We start from the raw sequence: 16358 nt of genomic DNA, 5'->3' as shown, positions 1-16358 counted from the left end.
GTTGGGCATCATTCAGATGATGGAGACTCGGAGCAAATGCTGAGGTTGCCTCAACTGAAGCCACCCACTTCTGAAGTTATTGAAGACGTCTTGGATGATAATTACAAGACCTCCCGCCGTGGCACCGGTTATCACACTTTTCTTGTCAAGTGGAAAGGCCGTCCCCGTAGTGATTGTACTTGGATTCATGCTGATGATTTCAAGAGGCTTGATCCCGACTTGTATGAGCGTTACATGTCCCTTATCCATTCGTCGGAGTCGAATGTTTCCAAGCCGGGGAGAGTTGATGGAGATTCTTCACCAAACTAGGCTCGTTTTATTAGGAATAAGCTTAGGGTTGGGTTGTATACGTGTTGGGCCTTCAGTCCATGTGGTTCGGAGTATATTGGGCTACTTTTATGGGTCTAAACTAGGGGTTCTAAGGTTGCATACGGGATTCAGTGATTTGTTTCCTTTTTCTTTAGTTTCCTTTGTAGATGGGGTTATTTAGTTTTTAATTTTCAGTCATAAATTAGTTTCTATTTTCAGTTTAGCAACTAAAGGACTTTCTATTTTGTAAGTTTCTATTTTCAGATTTAGTAACTAGTTGAGTTTCTAATTTTTAGTTTCCTATTTCAGTTTTTGGAAACTAAAGTTAGTTTCTATTTTATGTAACCCCAATCACTGTTATAAATAAAGATGATGGCTCTTTTAATGAGCCACGATTTTTACAATTAAAAACAAAGTGAAGCTTCATGCTGCTGCGGCTGGTTTTTCTCCATGGCTAAACCTTTGTGTTTGATCAAGGGTTAGGGATTGGTGTGTGATCCGATCGACACTCTGCGGCGAGAAGTCCGGGTGGGTCTTTTCTTTTCTAGTTCTCTTATTGGATTCTCTCCTCCAGCAGTACAGGCAAGTAATCTGAATTTTCTGCAGAAATTTCTGGGTTGGTTTTCTTTGTTTTCCTTCCTATCGGCCTAGCTGTTTTTGGAGAACCAGCCACTCGATTGCTTTGAGATTTTGGTCGATTGTTAGGACCATTAAGAAGGGGACTCGATCCAAGTTTGGTACTGATCAGACCATGGGTTTGTCAGTTTCTGAGTTTTCTTCAGTGCTGGTCGATGGTGATTTCTGCCCAGAAATTATTGTCTGATTTGTGTTATCTGCTACTGTTGGTTGCTGCCTATGTTTTTTTGAGGGAATGGACCTGCTATTCAGTATTCCGATTTGTTTATTTGTCACCTAAACATCTGCTATTGAAGATTCTGAACTTGTTAGGATCGATTGCCTGTTCTCAGAACCTGCTGTCCCAGAATCGAGTTCTGATTTTGGTTATCTGGTTCTGCTATGTTTTGATTCTGATCCTACTTATTCAACTACTCTAATTTTATTGCTGGAGCTTCTAATTGTTGATGCAAACTCTGCTTTCTGAAATTCCTGATTGTGGATCTGGTAATTCTGGTTTGTTTAAGGACTGTTGACTGATTATTCTGGACTGTTGTTGCTGTCTATTGTTGGGTGGTTATTTGGTTGTTCTTTGGTTTATAATATCCTGCAGTTTTGGGACTGGTTTTCAAATCTATTCCTACATTAGTTTGTTCGGATGAAGAACCTTTTGAAAGATAGGAAATGGAATCAATCTTGTTTTATTTGGTTGAAAATCAGGTAATCCAGAAGCTTAATTGAATAGATGCTTTTGAGGAACCTTTTCAGATTAAACTGGGCTAATAGACAGGGACCTGCATATCAATGGCCTTACTTGCAATTGGTAAGAGTGGTTCTGGGATTTTCTTTTTCCGTTTAAAGGTCAGAAGGTCTTCTTCTTTGTTAAGAAGATTCTCTCTCTTCTTTCATATCTGTTGTAGTTCCAACAGCATTGGGTATACTTATTTGGGGAGGGATTGGGGGTGATTGATGTCTTATCTGCTCTACCAAAAAAATGAAAAGGTGTCTTATCTGTGGGTCTTAATGGCCTTGTTATTGTTGACTTCAATTTGTAGATGACTCAATATTCCAGTACTGATGAGTAATTGACATATTCTAGTTGCACCTTGAATGCTGGCTGTAACTGGCCTTAGAAATATTGTCATTGCTTTTGACTTGATTTGTTAATGTCAGGCTGGTTACAGATGTACCCCACCCCAGATAAGTACAAAGAGCTCCAACATAATAAGAAACCTAACCAACTAAGTCAACACAGACATTAAGGCTGTCGGCTTGAACAGTAGGCACCCAACAGCAGAGTGTAATACAAATATGCTCTGGGTAACAGTGATAATACTGACTTAATATGCCCACAACAGCTACTGATATAGGTAGGATCTGACCTAAATAATACACTGAAGTCGGGACAGATTTGCAGGCACAGATCTCTGGAAATTATGATCAAAAGAGAAAATCAGTAACTCACAAATCTAGGCTCAGAATGGCCTGATCTTCTGTTCAAGTGCAGCTTATTTAGGGCCTAATAAAACCCCAAAACCCTGGCTGGAACTGATGAAGGATCTCAGAGGTATGAGGTTTCTTGATTTTAGGTCAAAATAGGGCTGAATCTGGAGATTTTGGATAACTCAAGTGTCCCTTAGGATGGCCTTGATTAGTCTTCAAAAGATGGACGGGGTTGGGAGATCTTGGTGATTGAACCCTGCCCAGAAAACTCACCTCCAAGGCTGCAGCAGGTTGCTTATGACTTCAGATCATCAACAACCAACAACTGATGTTGAGGGCTTATAGAATAGCTCCAGCAGATCTCAGACAACAGGTTTTAACACTCAGAAAATAAAGTAATTCAGAAAAGAGAAGAAGACAGAATCGATGGATAGGTGTGGGTGGGATAGGCTCTCTCAGCCTTGGGCCTCTCACCCACAGCTATCTCAGCAGTTGACACAAGTCTTTCTCTTATCAAATCGGAAAGCAATAGCTCACAAACTTCAGTAATTCGATCCCCCAAAACATTACAATCGATGGGCCTTTTTATAGCTGAAGCCTAAGTCTTAAAATAGGAAAGTACATGAAAAAGGAAACTTTGTCTTCCTTGGCCTAGAAAAATGACAAAATAAAGGAAAAACTTCTAAACAAATAACTTCCTAACTGCTTTGCTTGCTTTCTAAGAGATGATCAAACTAAGAAATAGAAACAACTCCTCCTAGAAGATGCTGATTGACCCCTCTTCCTTGTGGCTGACTTGATCTTCAAATAAGACAAGTAAACAGCTAAAGCCCAAATCGATAGAGACGATTTTTAATGCTTCTAGAAGCTGGTTCTTTTGGCTCGATGGACTGCCTTTATGGAGGCTTGATTGGCTTGGCTGGCTGGCTGGATTAATCAAACCAAGGACTTGATTGAACCAGCTGCTGGCTTGAATGGCACAACCTACATCATTTGTTGGAGGAAATTTGTCATTTATGTCTATGAAGTCAGCTAAGGTAGTTAGTCCTTGCACGACTTCCTTTAGGATTAGTATACCAGTAGGTTGTGGTAAATCTTCTCCCTTTTTTTATCTGTACATTTTTATTCTTATTTTAGCTTGCTTTTAGGCTGTTGATCATAGATGTCTAAGCTGTGAACCTGCGATGGGTGCTTCTTTTGTAGTGTTATGCCCCGATCTTTGGGAGGAGTAGAATGAGTAAAATCATAAGGAGAAAAGTTTCATTTACAGCTGTGCATGTTACGCGGTTGTACTTGAACCCTTGGATCAAACCCCTTTGAAATACAAAAAACACACCCCTCCTGCAGGACAAATCGTATGATTGCCTTAACACTGGACCCAAATCATAAATTGTTAAGACCAAGTTCCAATCCTATCAAAGTTGGTGGAAGAAATTTATTGTAATTTTTTTGTCAATATTCCATCCTTCACAAATTCTAAGGAGTTAGTTTTTCTAATTTCTTCTCTAGGTGGGGAGTTTATGGCGCTTATTAAAAAAAAAAAAAAAAAGAGAAGGTTAAGAAGTCAATGGTGGAAATTTTGTAGTGAAAATTAATAGTCGGATATAAGGTTGAGATACATGAAGTACAACAGTTAGCTGACCCCATTTAGGTGGGATAACGCTTAGTTAAGCTGTATATGAAGTACAATGGTTAGCATTCACGTTGCAGTCTTATTTTTAGCAATAATTTCAAATGGTGATTAATTTATTTCTCTAATGCAAGCTTTTGGTTTTGTAGTGTCATTTTTCTGTTGTCTTTTATTTTCAGTTTCATATTTTTTTGTGTGCCAATCTAGAAAGAGTTGTAGAAGGATGTAACTGTTTCTTGACTTAAAATTACCTTAGTAACTTTGGTCCACTCATGATTCTGTTGCTCTAACAGGGTTAATTGTTAAATCTTATTTTGCAATGTAGCTAATAAACTTATATTGTGGTTGCAGTCAAGATTGGAAGGCCTGGATACAGGGTGACAAAGCAATTTGATCCAGACACAAAACAGAGATCTCTTCTTTTCCAGGTCCTTATATATTCCTTTAAACTGTTTTGTATATATTTTTCAATATATTAGTTACAGCTACATTTAACTTTTGCTTAATTTTGAGGTTAGATATCCACATCACAATTTGGTTGTCATGTATATTGTATTATGCAATAGCTTTAACTTTCTATGGTGATCGTGGAATATGTTGCAGATTGAATACCCTGAAATTGAAGACAATTCGAAGCCACGGCACCGTTTTATGTCATCCTTTGAACAGGTACACTCTGCCCATGGAATTATTTCTGTTGCTGCATGAATGTCTCCCAACTATAATTTGTATGCTTGGTCATTGATTACAACATATTTCGTACTCTCTCCTGAAGCAAAAGACTGACCTCATTTTGTTCTTGTTCTTTCTTCCCCGTTTTTTGGGTACATAGAGGGTGCAATCCTGTGATAAAAGGTACCAGTATCTTTTGTTTGCAGCTGAGCCATATGAAATCATTGCGTTCAAGGTACAGTAATGTTAACATAATTAATGTTGTCAACCTTTTCTCTTCCGATTATTGTAATTTTCATTGTTTGTGATTGTCTATTCACTTTTCAGGTTCCTAGCACAGAGATTGACAAATCTACGCCCAAGTTCTTCTCGCATTGGGATCCTGACTCAAAAATGTTCACGGTTCGTCTTGATATTCAATGATAATTATTTTTTAAACCTGATCTCCCAGACAATTCCTTCACCTCCTTCATGTTATTTCAGATGTATAAGTACTTGATCTGATGTATAACAATTTTATCTGACATCATATTTGTGGACTGCACAGTTGCAACTGTATTTCAAGGTGAAGCCACCAGAAACAAATAAGCCTCCACCTCCACCTGTTCCTGGTTCTATTGCCAATGGCACTGCCGCTCCAGGTGTTCCTCCGAGGCCCTTGCCTCCCCCACCTCAAGCTCCGCCTCCACCACCACCACCACAGGGGCTCCCTTCTGGTGCACCTATTGGAAATCCTCCAAGAGGTCCACCACCTGCTCCAGGATCTGCACCACCACCACCTCCATCGACGGCAAATGGTCCTCGGCCCATGCCTCCTGGTGGTACTCCTCCAGTCCCACCACCACCTCCAGTTGGTAGCGGTACGATGGCAAATTTCACTCCAGGCACTAGGCCCGCCTCGATGATGCCCCCACAAGGTTTTCAGGGCCAGCAGATTCAAGGCCAGGGGGTTCATCCTCCACCACCTCCACCCCATATGGGACAACAGCTACCTAGGCCACCAATGTCTTAGCATCTCACAAATCTTCTGTGGAGTTTTGTTGCTTGCTTATGTTGATCTCAGAGATGAATTAGCTACAGAATATTAGTAGTTTCAGAATTAAAGCGGCTGAACAGTGGAAAATATTAATATTTTACCAATGAATATGGGATCTAATTTATTAATGAGCTTTAATGTCTTGGAACATTTGCGTCCTTTTCATGCTTTTATTCTCTGGTCTGTGGCAGCTTTTCAGTTGTTGGATGTGGTGAATAGGATGTGTCATGTGTGTCTGGTTCTATCATAGGAGTCCCATGGCAAGCTCAAAATTTGAACTCTATATTGCTTTATTTACAATCTTTTGAATGCCTTGGCTCCACAATAGATGATAAATCATGTGGATAGACTACATTTCATCTTTGAGAGTCAATTTTATGGCCCACAATGTCCAAGGCTTTTCTCTGAAATTTTTCAACATATCAAACCAAAAAATTATTTTTCAAAACGTTGAAATAGGATGCAGACACCCACCATTCCCTATCCAACTTGTCGCCTCTCCTCTCCATTATGTAGTTGCTTGATAGTCTCAATGAAATCAATTCGATTTCGCCAAACATATAGAAAGTGTTATAAACATCCTTCCATCTCTAGAAATCACAACTCAATTATGTTTCAACTTTCAACACATGAAAATTCAATGATACCTCAGTTTATAAGTTTTCCATGAATTTCTCGCATTAATAACTTGGAATCATCCACAAGGTATTTGCTAGCATAAACAATGGCAGGACATAGTCTATGCTTTGGTGTTGGCACGAGTGATCTCAACTGAATAAGAGGATCTGCGATATGAGATTTACTGCATAGCTCCCTTGCAGGTTGGACATGCTCCCACCAAAAATCAGATAAAGCCTCCTTCAGAAGGTTCCAGTACCCTACATCTCTTTCAAATCTGAATAAACTGCTTCTGTTAGGAGTCCAGACATAGAAATCCATCTAGTCCCGGTCCAATATCTCCATTAATCCCTGAGCTTGTGGAATGCAATAAAGAGGGATTCGTTTCCACGGGAAAGCCTTTTGCATGTCACCACCAAAAAATGGGCACTTAATCTCCAGCACCCCACTGGAAGGTAAACCACAAACAACCTGGTAGACCACCCCATCAGGGGAAGCTGCGAGCCATTCATCTTCAGTATTCTTCTTATTATGGACTTGAAATTGAAGAAATGAGACATTGTTTCCTGTTATAAGCTTATAAGTTTCAAGTGCTTCCTCTTCCTTTATATTGTTCCAACATGTAGCAAGGTTCCCAGTGAAAGGCTTAATTGCCCCAAGCTTTTTTTTCCAGAGCTGGACTCTTCGGCCTGGCCAGAACCCAACAGCTCCGCCAAAAGTGCTTGCAGTAAGTTTATGCTTTCTTAGTTCCTGCCAATTTTTAAACCAGTGCTGCAGGGAACTAGATTGAAGAATTGAATAGTTTTCCCCACTTACAATTTTGACAGAGTGACCAAAATGATGGAAATGACTCCCCGAGGAATGGTGGAGATTTTGGCTATACATAAAAAACCGTATGTTTCTTGGTTGTGCAAAGAAATTTTGGCAGTAGATTCTTCTGTTGCTAGGATTCATGACATGGAAAAATCTGTAGCTAAGGCATGGTTGGTCAATGAAAACCAAGCAACAAATAAGAGCTTCCCTGGTCATGAAAAAAACAAATTAGTGATCAATAGAAGGAAAGAGATAAATTACAGGAGAATGATGTACTTTCACAGGATTTTGATGAATTCTTAATTAGATACAAATTCTTCAACGAAAAAGAAAAAGAATGTCCAAAAACACAAGAGGAATTACTTGTGAGATTTATGTACTACACTTAACATCAGTGACTAATCTAACTTCCCTGTGCCATTTGTTTTTGTTCCAAAACCCAGGAAAGCTAAGTTTTATATAAGGTAGTGACCTGCATTCTGTTGTTGCCGTTTGTATTATTCCATTCATCCTTTAATAAAATTTCATTGCTGATCTTAAGCAAAAAAAAAAAAAAGTGCTACAAAGTCCATTGCAATTGACAAGATGAAACGTGCAAGCAAGCTTTGGCAACTTGCAAGTGCCTCTTTCCTTGGTAAGAAATGATCTTCATTGCTTCCAGCCCCATTTCACATATGAATACAAAGTCCATTCCAATTAACAAGATGAAACGTTCGCTGTTCTGGTTTATGCGGCGAGCGAGACAAGCTACCTCTGCCACGAACACAACTGGAGCCTTTCCAAAACATTAAATAATGGTTTGCGAAAGAAAGAATTCATGATTCATTTTTGAATCAGTTCTTTACACCAATGTACGTTCAACTCACCCTATTGCGACCTTTTTAGGGGCCATTTGTTGAGTATAAGGGGGCATCCAAGATGCTAACCTTGGATAAACTGACCACTCAGGTTTGGGCAAACCCAAACCCAAACCCAACCAGCCAGTCTCGCCCTCACGAAGGGGAAGTTGCATTGAATTTACTGTTAAAAGAGACGTAACAAAATGGAATACTAACAAAGCAGCCATTAAAAGATGCAGTATGTTGAAAAAATATAAAAGAGAATTATTTCAAAGAACAAACAACAAACTTAGAGGTCCTCCACCTTAGTTTGTTAACAGCAAGCACTGCTGCCATTGGTGGCATGTACAGCTTTCTCTCTAATGAAAACCATTACAGAACCCTTTCTTTCACCATGACTAGCGAAAAAAGGGGTTTAGTAATAGGAATTTTGGATCAGCACCAGCCAACCAGCTCTGCAAAAATATGGATCACATAAATGTCCAAAATAATGGAGCATTCAACTGCAAAGCCTGAAGGACTACAAGCACATTCTCTTTTCCCCCTCCAGAACGATGATTGTAATACATACAAAGATCAAGTAGGCTACTTATCTCATGCTTCATGTAACTAAATACCTCCAATTCATGAATTCCACAAAATTTTCATTTAAAAATATCAGTATATTATTGACATTCACCATCTATCCCAGGCTTTCTGATAACCACATACTGAAAATAAATCGTACATACTACAGAATATATATTGTCATTGCACTAGCCAATGTAAAAAAAAAAAGGGAGGGGGGAGAATTACCAGAAAACTACTCAAAATGCCTATTAGAAATAAAAAAACATACTTCAATCCAAGAGTAATTTACTTATTTTATCCGTATCAGAATTTATCATGTCAAGAAAAACATGTTATGGATTGAGTAACACCAAATTGATATAAATGACACCATTGACAACAAGAAGGCAACAAACATTTATGGCTTCCATTAAACAAGAACCAAAAAATTCTCGAGAGAGAAAGAGAGAGAGAGAGAGAGAAATCACCTAAGGAAGAACCACTTAGCAGACAATTATGGGCAGCAAGCTCTGGATTCTTGTCATCATAATCTTCATTCCCACCATAGAGTGCAAGAGGATATTAGGTAAGGAGTGCAACTCAAAGATCTAATAGCCTTGACTAGTTTCAAGGCTGCAATTCTCGTCGATACTTCCATTCGACTAGATAAGTGGGTTGGCCAACACTGCTGCAAGTGGGATGGGGTGTAATGCAACGACAGGACTGGAAGGGTGGCAGAAATCCGACTCCCCGGCTTCTTATCCACCAGTGATTTCATTGCTCAAACCCAAATGGAAGGCTGGTTATCTCCTTCCATAACACTTCTCATCTCTCTTGAAGTCCTCGACCTCGGTGGACTCATCAGTCTTGCTGGAACCATCCTATCATCGATCGGTTTTCATCTTCGAAGGCTCGGAAAACTCTATCTCTACACCAACAATCTAACTGGCCCAGTCCCAGAAAGCATCGGTAAGCTGTCCAGACTTGAAGAGATAAACTTGCATGAGAATCTCTTATCTGGATCAATTCCTGTAAGCATGGGGATGCTTCAAAATCTCAATAGACTACTAATATAATCAAATAAGCTTTCAGGTCCCATTCCAGAGTCTCTTTCAAACTTAACAAATCTAGTGAGTCTGGATTTTATGGTAATTCCTTAACAGGGCTTATACCAGAGAGAGAGAGAGAGAGGGGGGGATATGTTCACGTTAAGGTAAGGGTATTTTGGGATTTAAAATTCAATTTTACATCTTGTGACATCACTTAACGGTGGGTAGCTCATGGCGTGGGTACGATTGATAGAATCTACAACATCAAAGGGAACGTTATGTAATTTTAAACTTCGAAGGGGAGAGGAGTGTAATAAACAAAAACGTCAGGGGAGGGGAGTGAAATTTCCTCTTGAAAGTCTGATCAGATTTACCCTCTGACTGTCACACCTTGTAAACTGACTGAGAAATCAGTCTTTAGTGTGTGAAACTGGTTTGTGTATGAGTGCAACTGTGATATTGTGAAACCGTGGGGAGAAGCAAAGAAAGCTTGTTAGAATCCTTGATGCTTTGAAAGGAACATTTTGCACAAACCGGTAATTTTGATATCAAAAAGAAAATCGAAAAAATAGAAAAAGTAACCCAAGTTGGAGTTTCCGTAACTTTTACGTAAGAGATTACGGAATTGATAATGTGATAATATCAGAAAAATAATAACCAGTAACCAACAAAGAGAGAAAGAAGAAGTGAGGAAGAAGAAGCGAAAGAAGAGACTTCTGACAAGTAACTGCAGTTGATACTCGCAGCAGTCCTCCCCCACATATATTTATATATCTCCACAATAACAAGAATAGAAAGGAAAGAGATTCCTTGTTAAGCAAGAAGAATAAAATGAGAAGCACAACCTTACTAGGAAACTACAATCTAGCAGAAATAGGAACAACCATAACAACAACTCAGCCTTATCCCAAGTTCCCAACTAAAGAAGAAAACTATAGTTAGAAGTACTAATCCACGATAGGGGACACTCCCCCCCCCCCCCTCAACAACAACAGCCACTCAGCTCTATCCCAACTAAATGGGGTCAGCTACGTGGATCCAATCAAAGACAAGAAATAATAGTAAAAGTGAAGTTAAAGAGGAGGAACACAACAACACAACTCAGAAAAATCCCACCTAAATAGGGTCGGCTATATAGATCCTTGCCCTCCAATCAGCTCTATTCAAGGTCATACTTGGGAGGAGACCTAAACTATGCATGTCTTTCCTCAATGCTTCTTCTATATGGTATTTTTTGGCTTGCACCTAGCTCTTTTAGTTCCTTCAATATGAATCAAATCACTCCTCCTTACGGGTGCATCCCAAGGCCTTTTGTTGAATATGGCCATGCCATCGCAAACAACTTTCTTGGAGCTATCATGAATCGGAACAACTCCCAAATCAGCAATCATTGGAATTTTGAGTCTACAATACTTCCACTTGGGAAGCAATGCAATAATTGGAAGGCTCCTGATGGCATTGCTCAACTTCCCAAACTCTGAATCTTCTATATCAGCTAAAACTCCATAGAAGGAACTATCCCTTAACTTAATTTCTTTGTTGCAAAACTCCATACCAGTTTCTATATCAGCTACAACTCCATGGTTTCAAAATGTAAACTTTTGGGGATCTACAGTTGAAAGAAAGACTTTGTTCGTGAAATCATTGTAACAAAACAGAATTAGTAGGGAATCCCAAGAGGGCACCACTATGTCATGCTCTGTGTGTTGTGTGCTCTGTACACAGCGACATTAACCATGAGTTTTGTGGCTAACAATGACAACACAAGAATGCCTTTCAAAAACTCAACTTATAGAGTTAGGAAAAGAAGAAAGGATTTCGTAGATAAAAATTATCAAACTAAACCAACCCACCCATTTATCTCCTTGTAGTTGCCCTCTAGCCTTGTGATAATTAGGCATTATATTGGTTCTATTGTAATATGCGCATAGTACCAGTTGGGATCTTCCCTAGAGCAGTAGTAAAATAAGGCTTATATATGTTTCTGAGCCTAGGGTGCATAGTTGTCAAGGTGTATATGTGCCTTGATAGCCTTGATTGCGGAGGTGCCTTGTTGGTGTCATCTTGTGTCTGAGCCCCTACCAACACCTTTGGTCACCTTAATGTCGTGACGACTATGCTAAGGTGAAAATTAGACCCACGAGCTCTAAGGGCAATGTTTTTAAGTTCATAGGAAGGATTCTTAGCCTTGAATATATATATGCTTTGTTGTAAAATCTGTACCGCCAGACTTTTCTTGTTTTGTAACATCTAATATGCATAGATATCAGACCGGGATGGAGTCCATATTGAAGTGGAGGGGGGTTTGTTCGTGAATAATACTGCTCAAGTCAGGGATAGAGACTCATTAACCTATGTGGTTTTATTAGTAGTCAAATGTAAATGAAGAAAGTATGATGGATTGGAATGGTTTATATGAACATATCCGGTTTTATTCCATGAACTAATAGTCTAATATGAACAATGTTATTTTCCGAGTTAACGAGCTATTTGTGCTCATTAACAATGCTTATTGACACAGTTCTATGGTATGAGCTCATATACCATATCAGTTGTTGAGAATTTCTTAGTAGCAGAATTATGCCAACAAACATAATTCTCAAATTCTAGGCATCATAATTGAAGTTTGCAAATAGTGCATCCAAATGCATTTCTTCGATTTTTAGATTTGGAGCCGGAATTGCAATTCTGAGATTGGCCAGAATTGGGAACTAGAATTCAAACCAAATGCAGCCATAGTCTTTGGGTTATGTTACTCTCATCAAATTGGTGTTGTACTGCTTTTGGATGTCTTATTGATGATGTGTGTTTCTATGCAGGTAAAGTGGAAGCTTATAGAAGAGAGATGATAACATCATAACATGTGAAGTAATTAAAGCCAATAATTAGAAGCCATTGTCATTATGACATGAAAAAGCGAGAACTTCATGAAATATGGTATTAAAATTATTTTCCTTTGCAACCACCTGGTTATTAGCCATTGCACTATTGCTGCACTACAAACTACAATTTCAGATTTTCGCTCATTAATATGTAAAGGATAAATCCTATCAAGCATATTAACATTACATTAGTGCAATACATCCCACAAGAAAGGTTATGACAATTAAAGTACTTATGCATAGATAAATTCAAGAATTTATCCTTTAGTTCACAATGAGCAGCAGAAGAACAAAATATTCAAAGGCATGACATGCTTCCATTATAAAAGTAACCTAATATTTAACAATAAGATGTGCAAGATTAATAGGATTCCTAGACATAGTGCATAACCAACAATAAAATGTTCTCTAAATAAATAAATAAATAAAAAAGAGGGAGGGAGGGAGGGAGAAGTGGCATGAGGGGACAACTTCATCAAAAAAAGTAGTGGACCCAAAAATTAATAAACAACTTTCTATACTCCCAACCTCTCCTGGTGTCCTCAAAGCCTATGGATAAATCAATTCCCCCCTTTGTAGAGATCCCATAATCTGAAGAGGAATCCTCTCAAATTTGGAATGGACATTAAATAATGGGTCATAAGAAATAATGGGTGAGTCAGAATGCAAATGAACATAAGTTTCATATCAATTGGTTGATTTCATTTGGTCTCTGTCTCAATTAATTTGCTCGACTTTAGTCCAAAAATGTTGTTTAAGAGAATGTAGGAGATGGGTGAATGAATAGGATTAAGAAAATTCTATGAGTTTGTCCAAAAATGTTGTTTAAGAGAATGTAGGAGATGGGTTTCTATCTCAATTAATCTGTCGCCATTTTCTGCCTCTACAGAGTTTAATGATTCAATCAGGATGGATTTCTCAGTCTGTTTTTGTGGATTTCATATAGTCCGTATCTGAGTTAATCTGTTGAGGGCAATGTTGGTTGAGAGATAGGTGGAGATGGGTGAAGGAATAGGATTAAGAGTATCTTACAAACATTGCTGGGCCAACCAAGAAATGTTTGAAGTAAACACAGATGATCATTCACGATTTCTTCATCGTTACTCTTTTTGGCTCGTTTTCTTAGCACCAATGAACTTCGAAATCCATTTATGGTCAATTGGGTTGTACAAATATATGATAGAGATTCTCACTATTCAGAAATTCAAATTTGCAGATCCATTTGGCTTAATGAGATAATAAAAATCCAAACAGAATCCAACTGTGAGAGAAGAAATAAAGTAGCTATTGAATCCTCTCAAATCTGGAACAAAACTAAAAAATTCCTATCAAATGAGGCTGCGTAGTTATTATCTTCAACGGCTCTTCTCCAATTAAGGCACCTGAACGGGGGTATAATTTTGGATTTCGATATTCTGACCTCAACCAAAGCAGCAACTCAACTGAGACTGAGAGCCTGCTGTTGTTAATTGGCTTTTAGTTTGCTATCGCAGGGGTGGGGGGTAAAGTCTCTCCCTTTCCTGAACTCAAAAATCCCAAGAAAAACACTACGCACATCCATTACATGCCCATAAAAGGAAAAAGAAAAAAACAAAGAGAAGAAGCAACAAACATTGAGGAGAAAGGAAGAAGAAGAAGCATCGGTTTTTTTCTAATTTTATCTGGGAGGGATGTACCTACCTGAAAGATCAGAATCTCGACTGCTGCAGGGTATTCTTCTCGTCGTCTGAAAGCGAACGCCGGAGTGAGTTTAGAGGGATCTCCAGTTTCTGAAATTGAGTTATTAAGGGTGGTTCTTGCATCTGGAAAAAAAAAAAAGGGTGTTTTGTATGAAAGTGTTTTAAACGGCTTAGAACTTGAACGAGGTGATAGAAAATAGGATCAAATATTATAAAAATGGCAAAAAAAAAGGAAAAAATAAAAACAGATGGTACGGGTTTTAAACATTTAAATTTGAACAATATGGGGCAAAAAAGGGCAATATACACACATAAATAACTGCATCCAAATTTCAAAGCAACTATAACAACCAAAATAAATGCAGATATTATCTATATTCCGTTCAAAATTCACAGCCTATTATATCATCCAAAGATCAATAAAAGATCCAAAATACATCATCCTTTTTCCAAACCATTTTGTCTAAGATTTTGACTCTCAATTACCTACATATTACAATCAAACCATCCATTTCAACTTTTGGTAGATAAAAGAAGGAAAAAAAAATAAAACAACAACTAAGATAGCTACTAGGAACAAGGAAATGAAGCTCATTTCAATGACTAAAATAGATTGATAGTGGGAAATGTTCGATAATAGTGACTCTCAGGCATAGGAAATGTTTGATAATAGTGAATCTCAGGCACATTCAACTGCAAATAAATAGGGTGAAGCTAAAGAACTGGTTACGTTCGGGACAAATTTCAGGTCAGAGAAATCAAGACATGGGATCCAAGGGGAAGACCCTTAGAAGCAGAATTCGAAGAAGTAAGTTGTATTGACTATAATGCTTGTGTGCAAAAAAAAGAAGGTAATGTTGACTAACCCATAAGGAATATGGGAGTAACCCTATTACTCCCTTTGAAAGTATAATATATTTCTGAAAAAGCTTTCAATGAGTTGAGTTTCATAATTCCAAACCCTAAGTGAATCGATTCACAAATCACACCAAGATTGCGATTAAAATCGCCAAATCGTATTGGGTTTGGATTTTATCATACAAAACAAAAGAATAATCACAATTATTTCAGGTTTTCAGAAACATCCATCAGAGGAAACAAAAACGGGAAGCAGAGAGTTAAAGAGAGAGAGAGAGTTTACCTCCTCCGGCTTAATCAAACCGTCGTAGGAAGGGAAGGGGCGAGGGTGACTGGAGACTTGGCGTTCAAGAGTCAAGAACAGACCTTGATGTCGAAGACTCGTCGAAGTCGAGCAGTCGTCGTTCGAAGGTTGCCGCCGCTCTCTCTGCTATCTACAAAGATGGAAGACGGAAAGAGTGGAGGAAGAAGAGGGTAGCAATTTATAAGGGGCAAGAGTGTAACTTTGCGTCCTCTTTCTTTCCTTTTTTTTTTTCCTGGGTTTTAAACGCGAAGGCTACCCGGAATGCCGTAGCGGGATCGGTCAAAGCCGATACCAATTCAGGCCGATCTGATTCCTCAAACTACATTGGATATAATACGGGAGTTTGTGAATCGGGTTGGGTAATTCGGTTGCGAATCGTTTCTGAAGGATGAGGGAGAGAAAAGGAAAGTAAAGAGAGCATGGATCGTAATCTCGGATGGGCATTGGTGAATTTTCTCGGACCGTTATCTGCTGAGAATGATCCTTAGTCTTGATCGATACGGTACCAATCCACTGGTACGGTTTGAGGATAAAAAATAATAAAAACTGATATGAAAATGAACAGGTCCGAACTGGGTGATCTGGATCGTTATCGATCTCAATCAAGGTTTTAAAACTCAGGATTGACCTCAATTGATATTGATAAGGACCGGTTCCATGTTGTTTAGGATTCGAGATTTACTCATATATTGGAAGAAAACAAAAAACGACATTTTGACCCATTTTACCCATATACATTACCAAATGGTGAATACTGAATAGCCTCATAGGTTATGGAAAGATTCCTTTCGCTCTCTTTGGTTGAATTTCTATTTCAATTTTATATCGATTTCTTAAAATAAGTCTATAAATAGTTTTTTGTTAAAAATTTCAAATTATTAAGCTACATCAATTGAAAACATTTCATGAATAATTAATTTATGCAGCAATTAAGAACGGTAATGTAATTTTTAGTACTTTAAAAATTGTAACAAGTTCTACCACTGCACATAGATTCATCTTAACCTGGAAAACGGCATGCCAAACAAGATGGTCATATTCCAAGCCTTTTTTTTTTTTTTT

The 16358-nt window shown here is 38.3% G+C and overlaps 2 protein-coding genes across 5 annotated transcripts; one reads left to right on the top strand and one right to left on the bottom strand.

Moving 5' to 3' along the window:
• The first annotated feature begins 1579 nt into the window (after positions 1 to 1579).
• On the top strand, positions 1580 to 5855 carry LOC122086503 (splicing factor 3A subunit 2-like). The gene is made up of 6 exons (XM_042655353.1): positions 1580 to 1747; positions 4349 to 4425; positions 4601 to 4666; positions 4830 to 4904; positions 4997 to 5071; positions 5217 to 5855. Exons 1-6 carry the CDS (start codon positions 1729 to 1731, stop codon positions 5679 to 5681), a joined length of 777 nt encoding a protein of 258 aa, XP_042511287.1. The 5' UTR covers positions 1580 to 1728; the 3' UTR covers positions 5682 to 5855.
• Positions 5856 to 6294: 439 nt separating this feature from the next.
• LOC122086504 lies at positions 6295 to 15523 on the bottom strand. Of its 4 annotated transcripts, XM_042655354.1 has the most exons (4): positions 15276 to 15523; positions 14136 to 14257; positions 8280 to 8430; positions 6295 to 7344 (listed from the first exon to the last, which is right to left on the bottom strand). In XM_042655354.1, exons 3-4 carry the CDS (start codon positions 8318 to 8320, stop codon positions 6645 to 6647), a joined length of 741 nt encoding a protein of 246 aa, XP_042511288.1. In that variant the 5' UTR covers positions 8321 to 8430; positions 14136 to 14257; positions 15276 to 15523; the 3' UTR covers positions 6295 to 6644. The 4 variants fall into 4 exon arrangements, 2 of the variants coding, with proteins under 2 accessions (XP_042511288.1, XP_042511289.1); XR_006142453.1 differs by lacking the exon at positions 8280 to 8430 and having other exon boundaries at positions 7046 to 7344; positions 15276 to 15517; XM_042655355.1 differs by lacking the exons at positions 14136 to 14257; positions 15276 to 15523 and having other exon boundaries at positions 8280 to 8987.
• Between the last annotated feature and the right edge of the window lie 835 nt (positions 15524 to 16358).

The sequence above is a fragment of the Macadamia integrifolia genome, chromosome 8, assembly GCF_013358625.1.
Source record: "Macadamia integrifolia cultivar HAES 741 chromosome 8, SCU_Mint_v3, whole genome shotgun sequence".
Taxonomy (NCBI): domain Eukaryota; kingdom Viridiplantae; phylum Streptophyta; class Magnoliopsida; order Proteales; family Proteaceae; genus Macadamia; species Macadamia integrifolia.
Note: the sequence above shows the minus strand (reverse complement) of the source record. Positions and strands in the feature narration are given on the sequence as shown.

Excerpts from the sequence above, each read along its gene's own strand:
- LOC122086503 (XM_042655353.1), top strand. Across the intron at positions 4,426-4,600 it reads AGAGATCTCTTCTTTTCCAG|ATTGAATACCCTGAAATTGA; the intron begins GTCCTTATATAT and ends AATATGTTGCAG. Across the intron at positions 4,667-4,829 it reads TTATGTCATCCTTTGAACAG|AGGGTGCAATCCTGTGATAA; the intron begins GTACACTCTGCC and ends TTGGGTACATAG.
- LOC122086504 (XM_042655354.1), bottom strand. The coding sequence starts at position 8,320 with ATGCCACCAATGGCAGCAGTGCTTGCTGTTAACAAACTAAG. Across the intron at positions 7,345-8,279 it reads CTTGCTGTTAACAAACTAAG|GGAAGCTCTTATTTGTTGCT; the intron begins GTGGAGGACCTC and ends TTTCATGACCAG.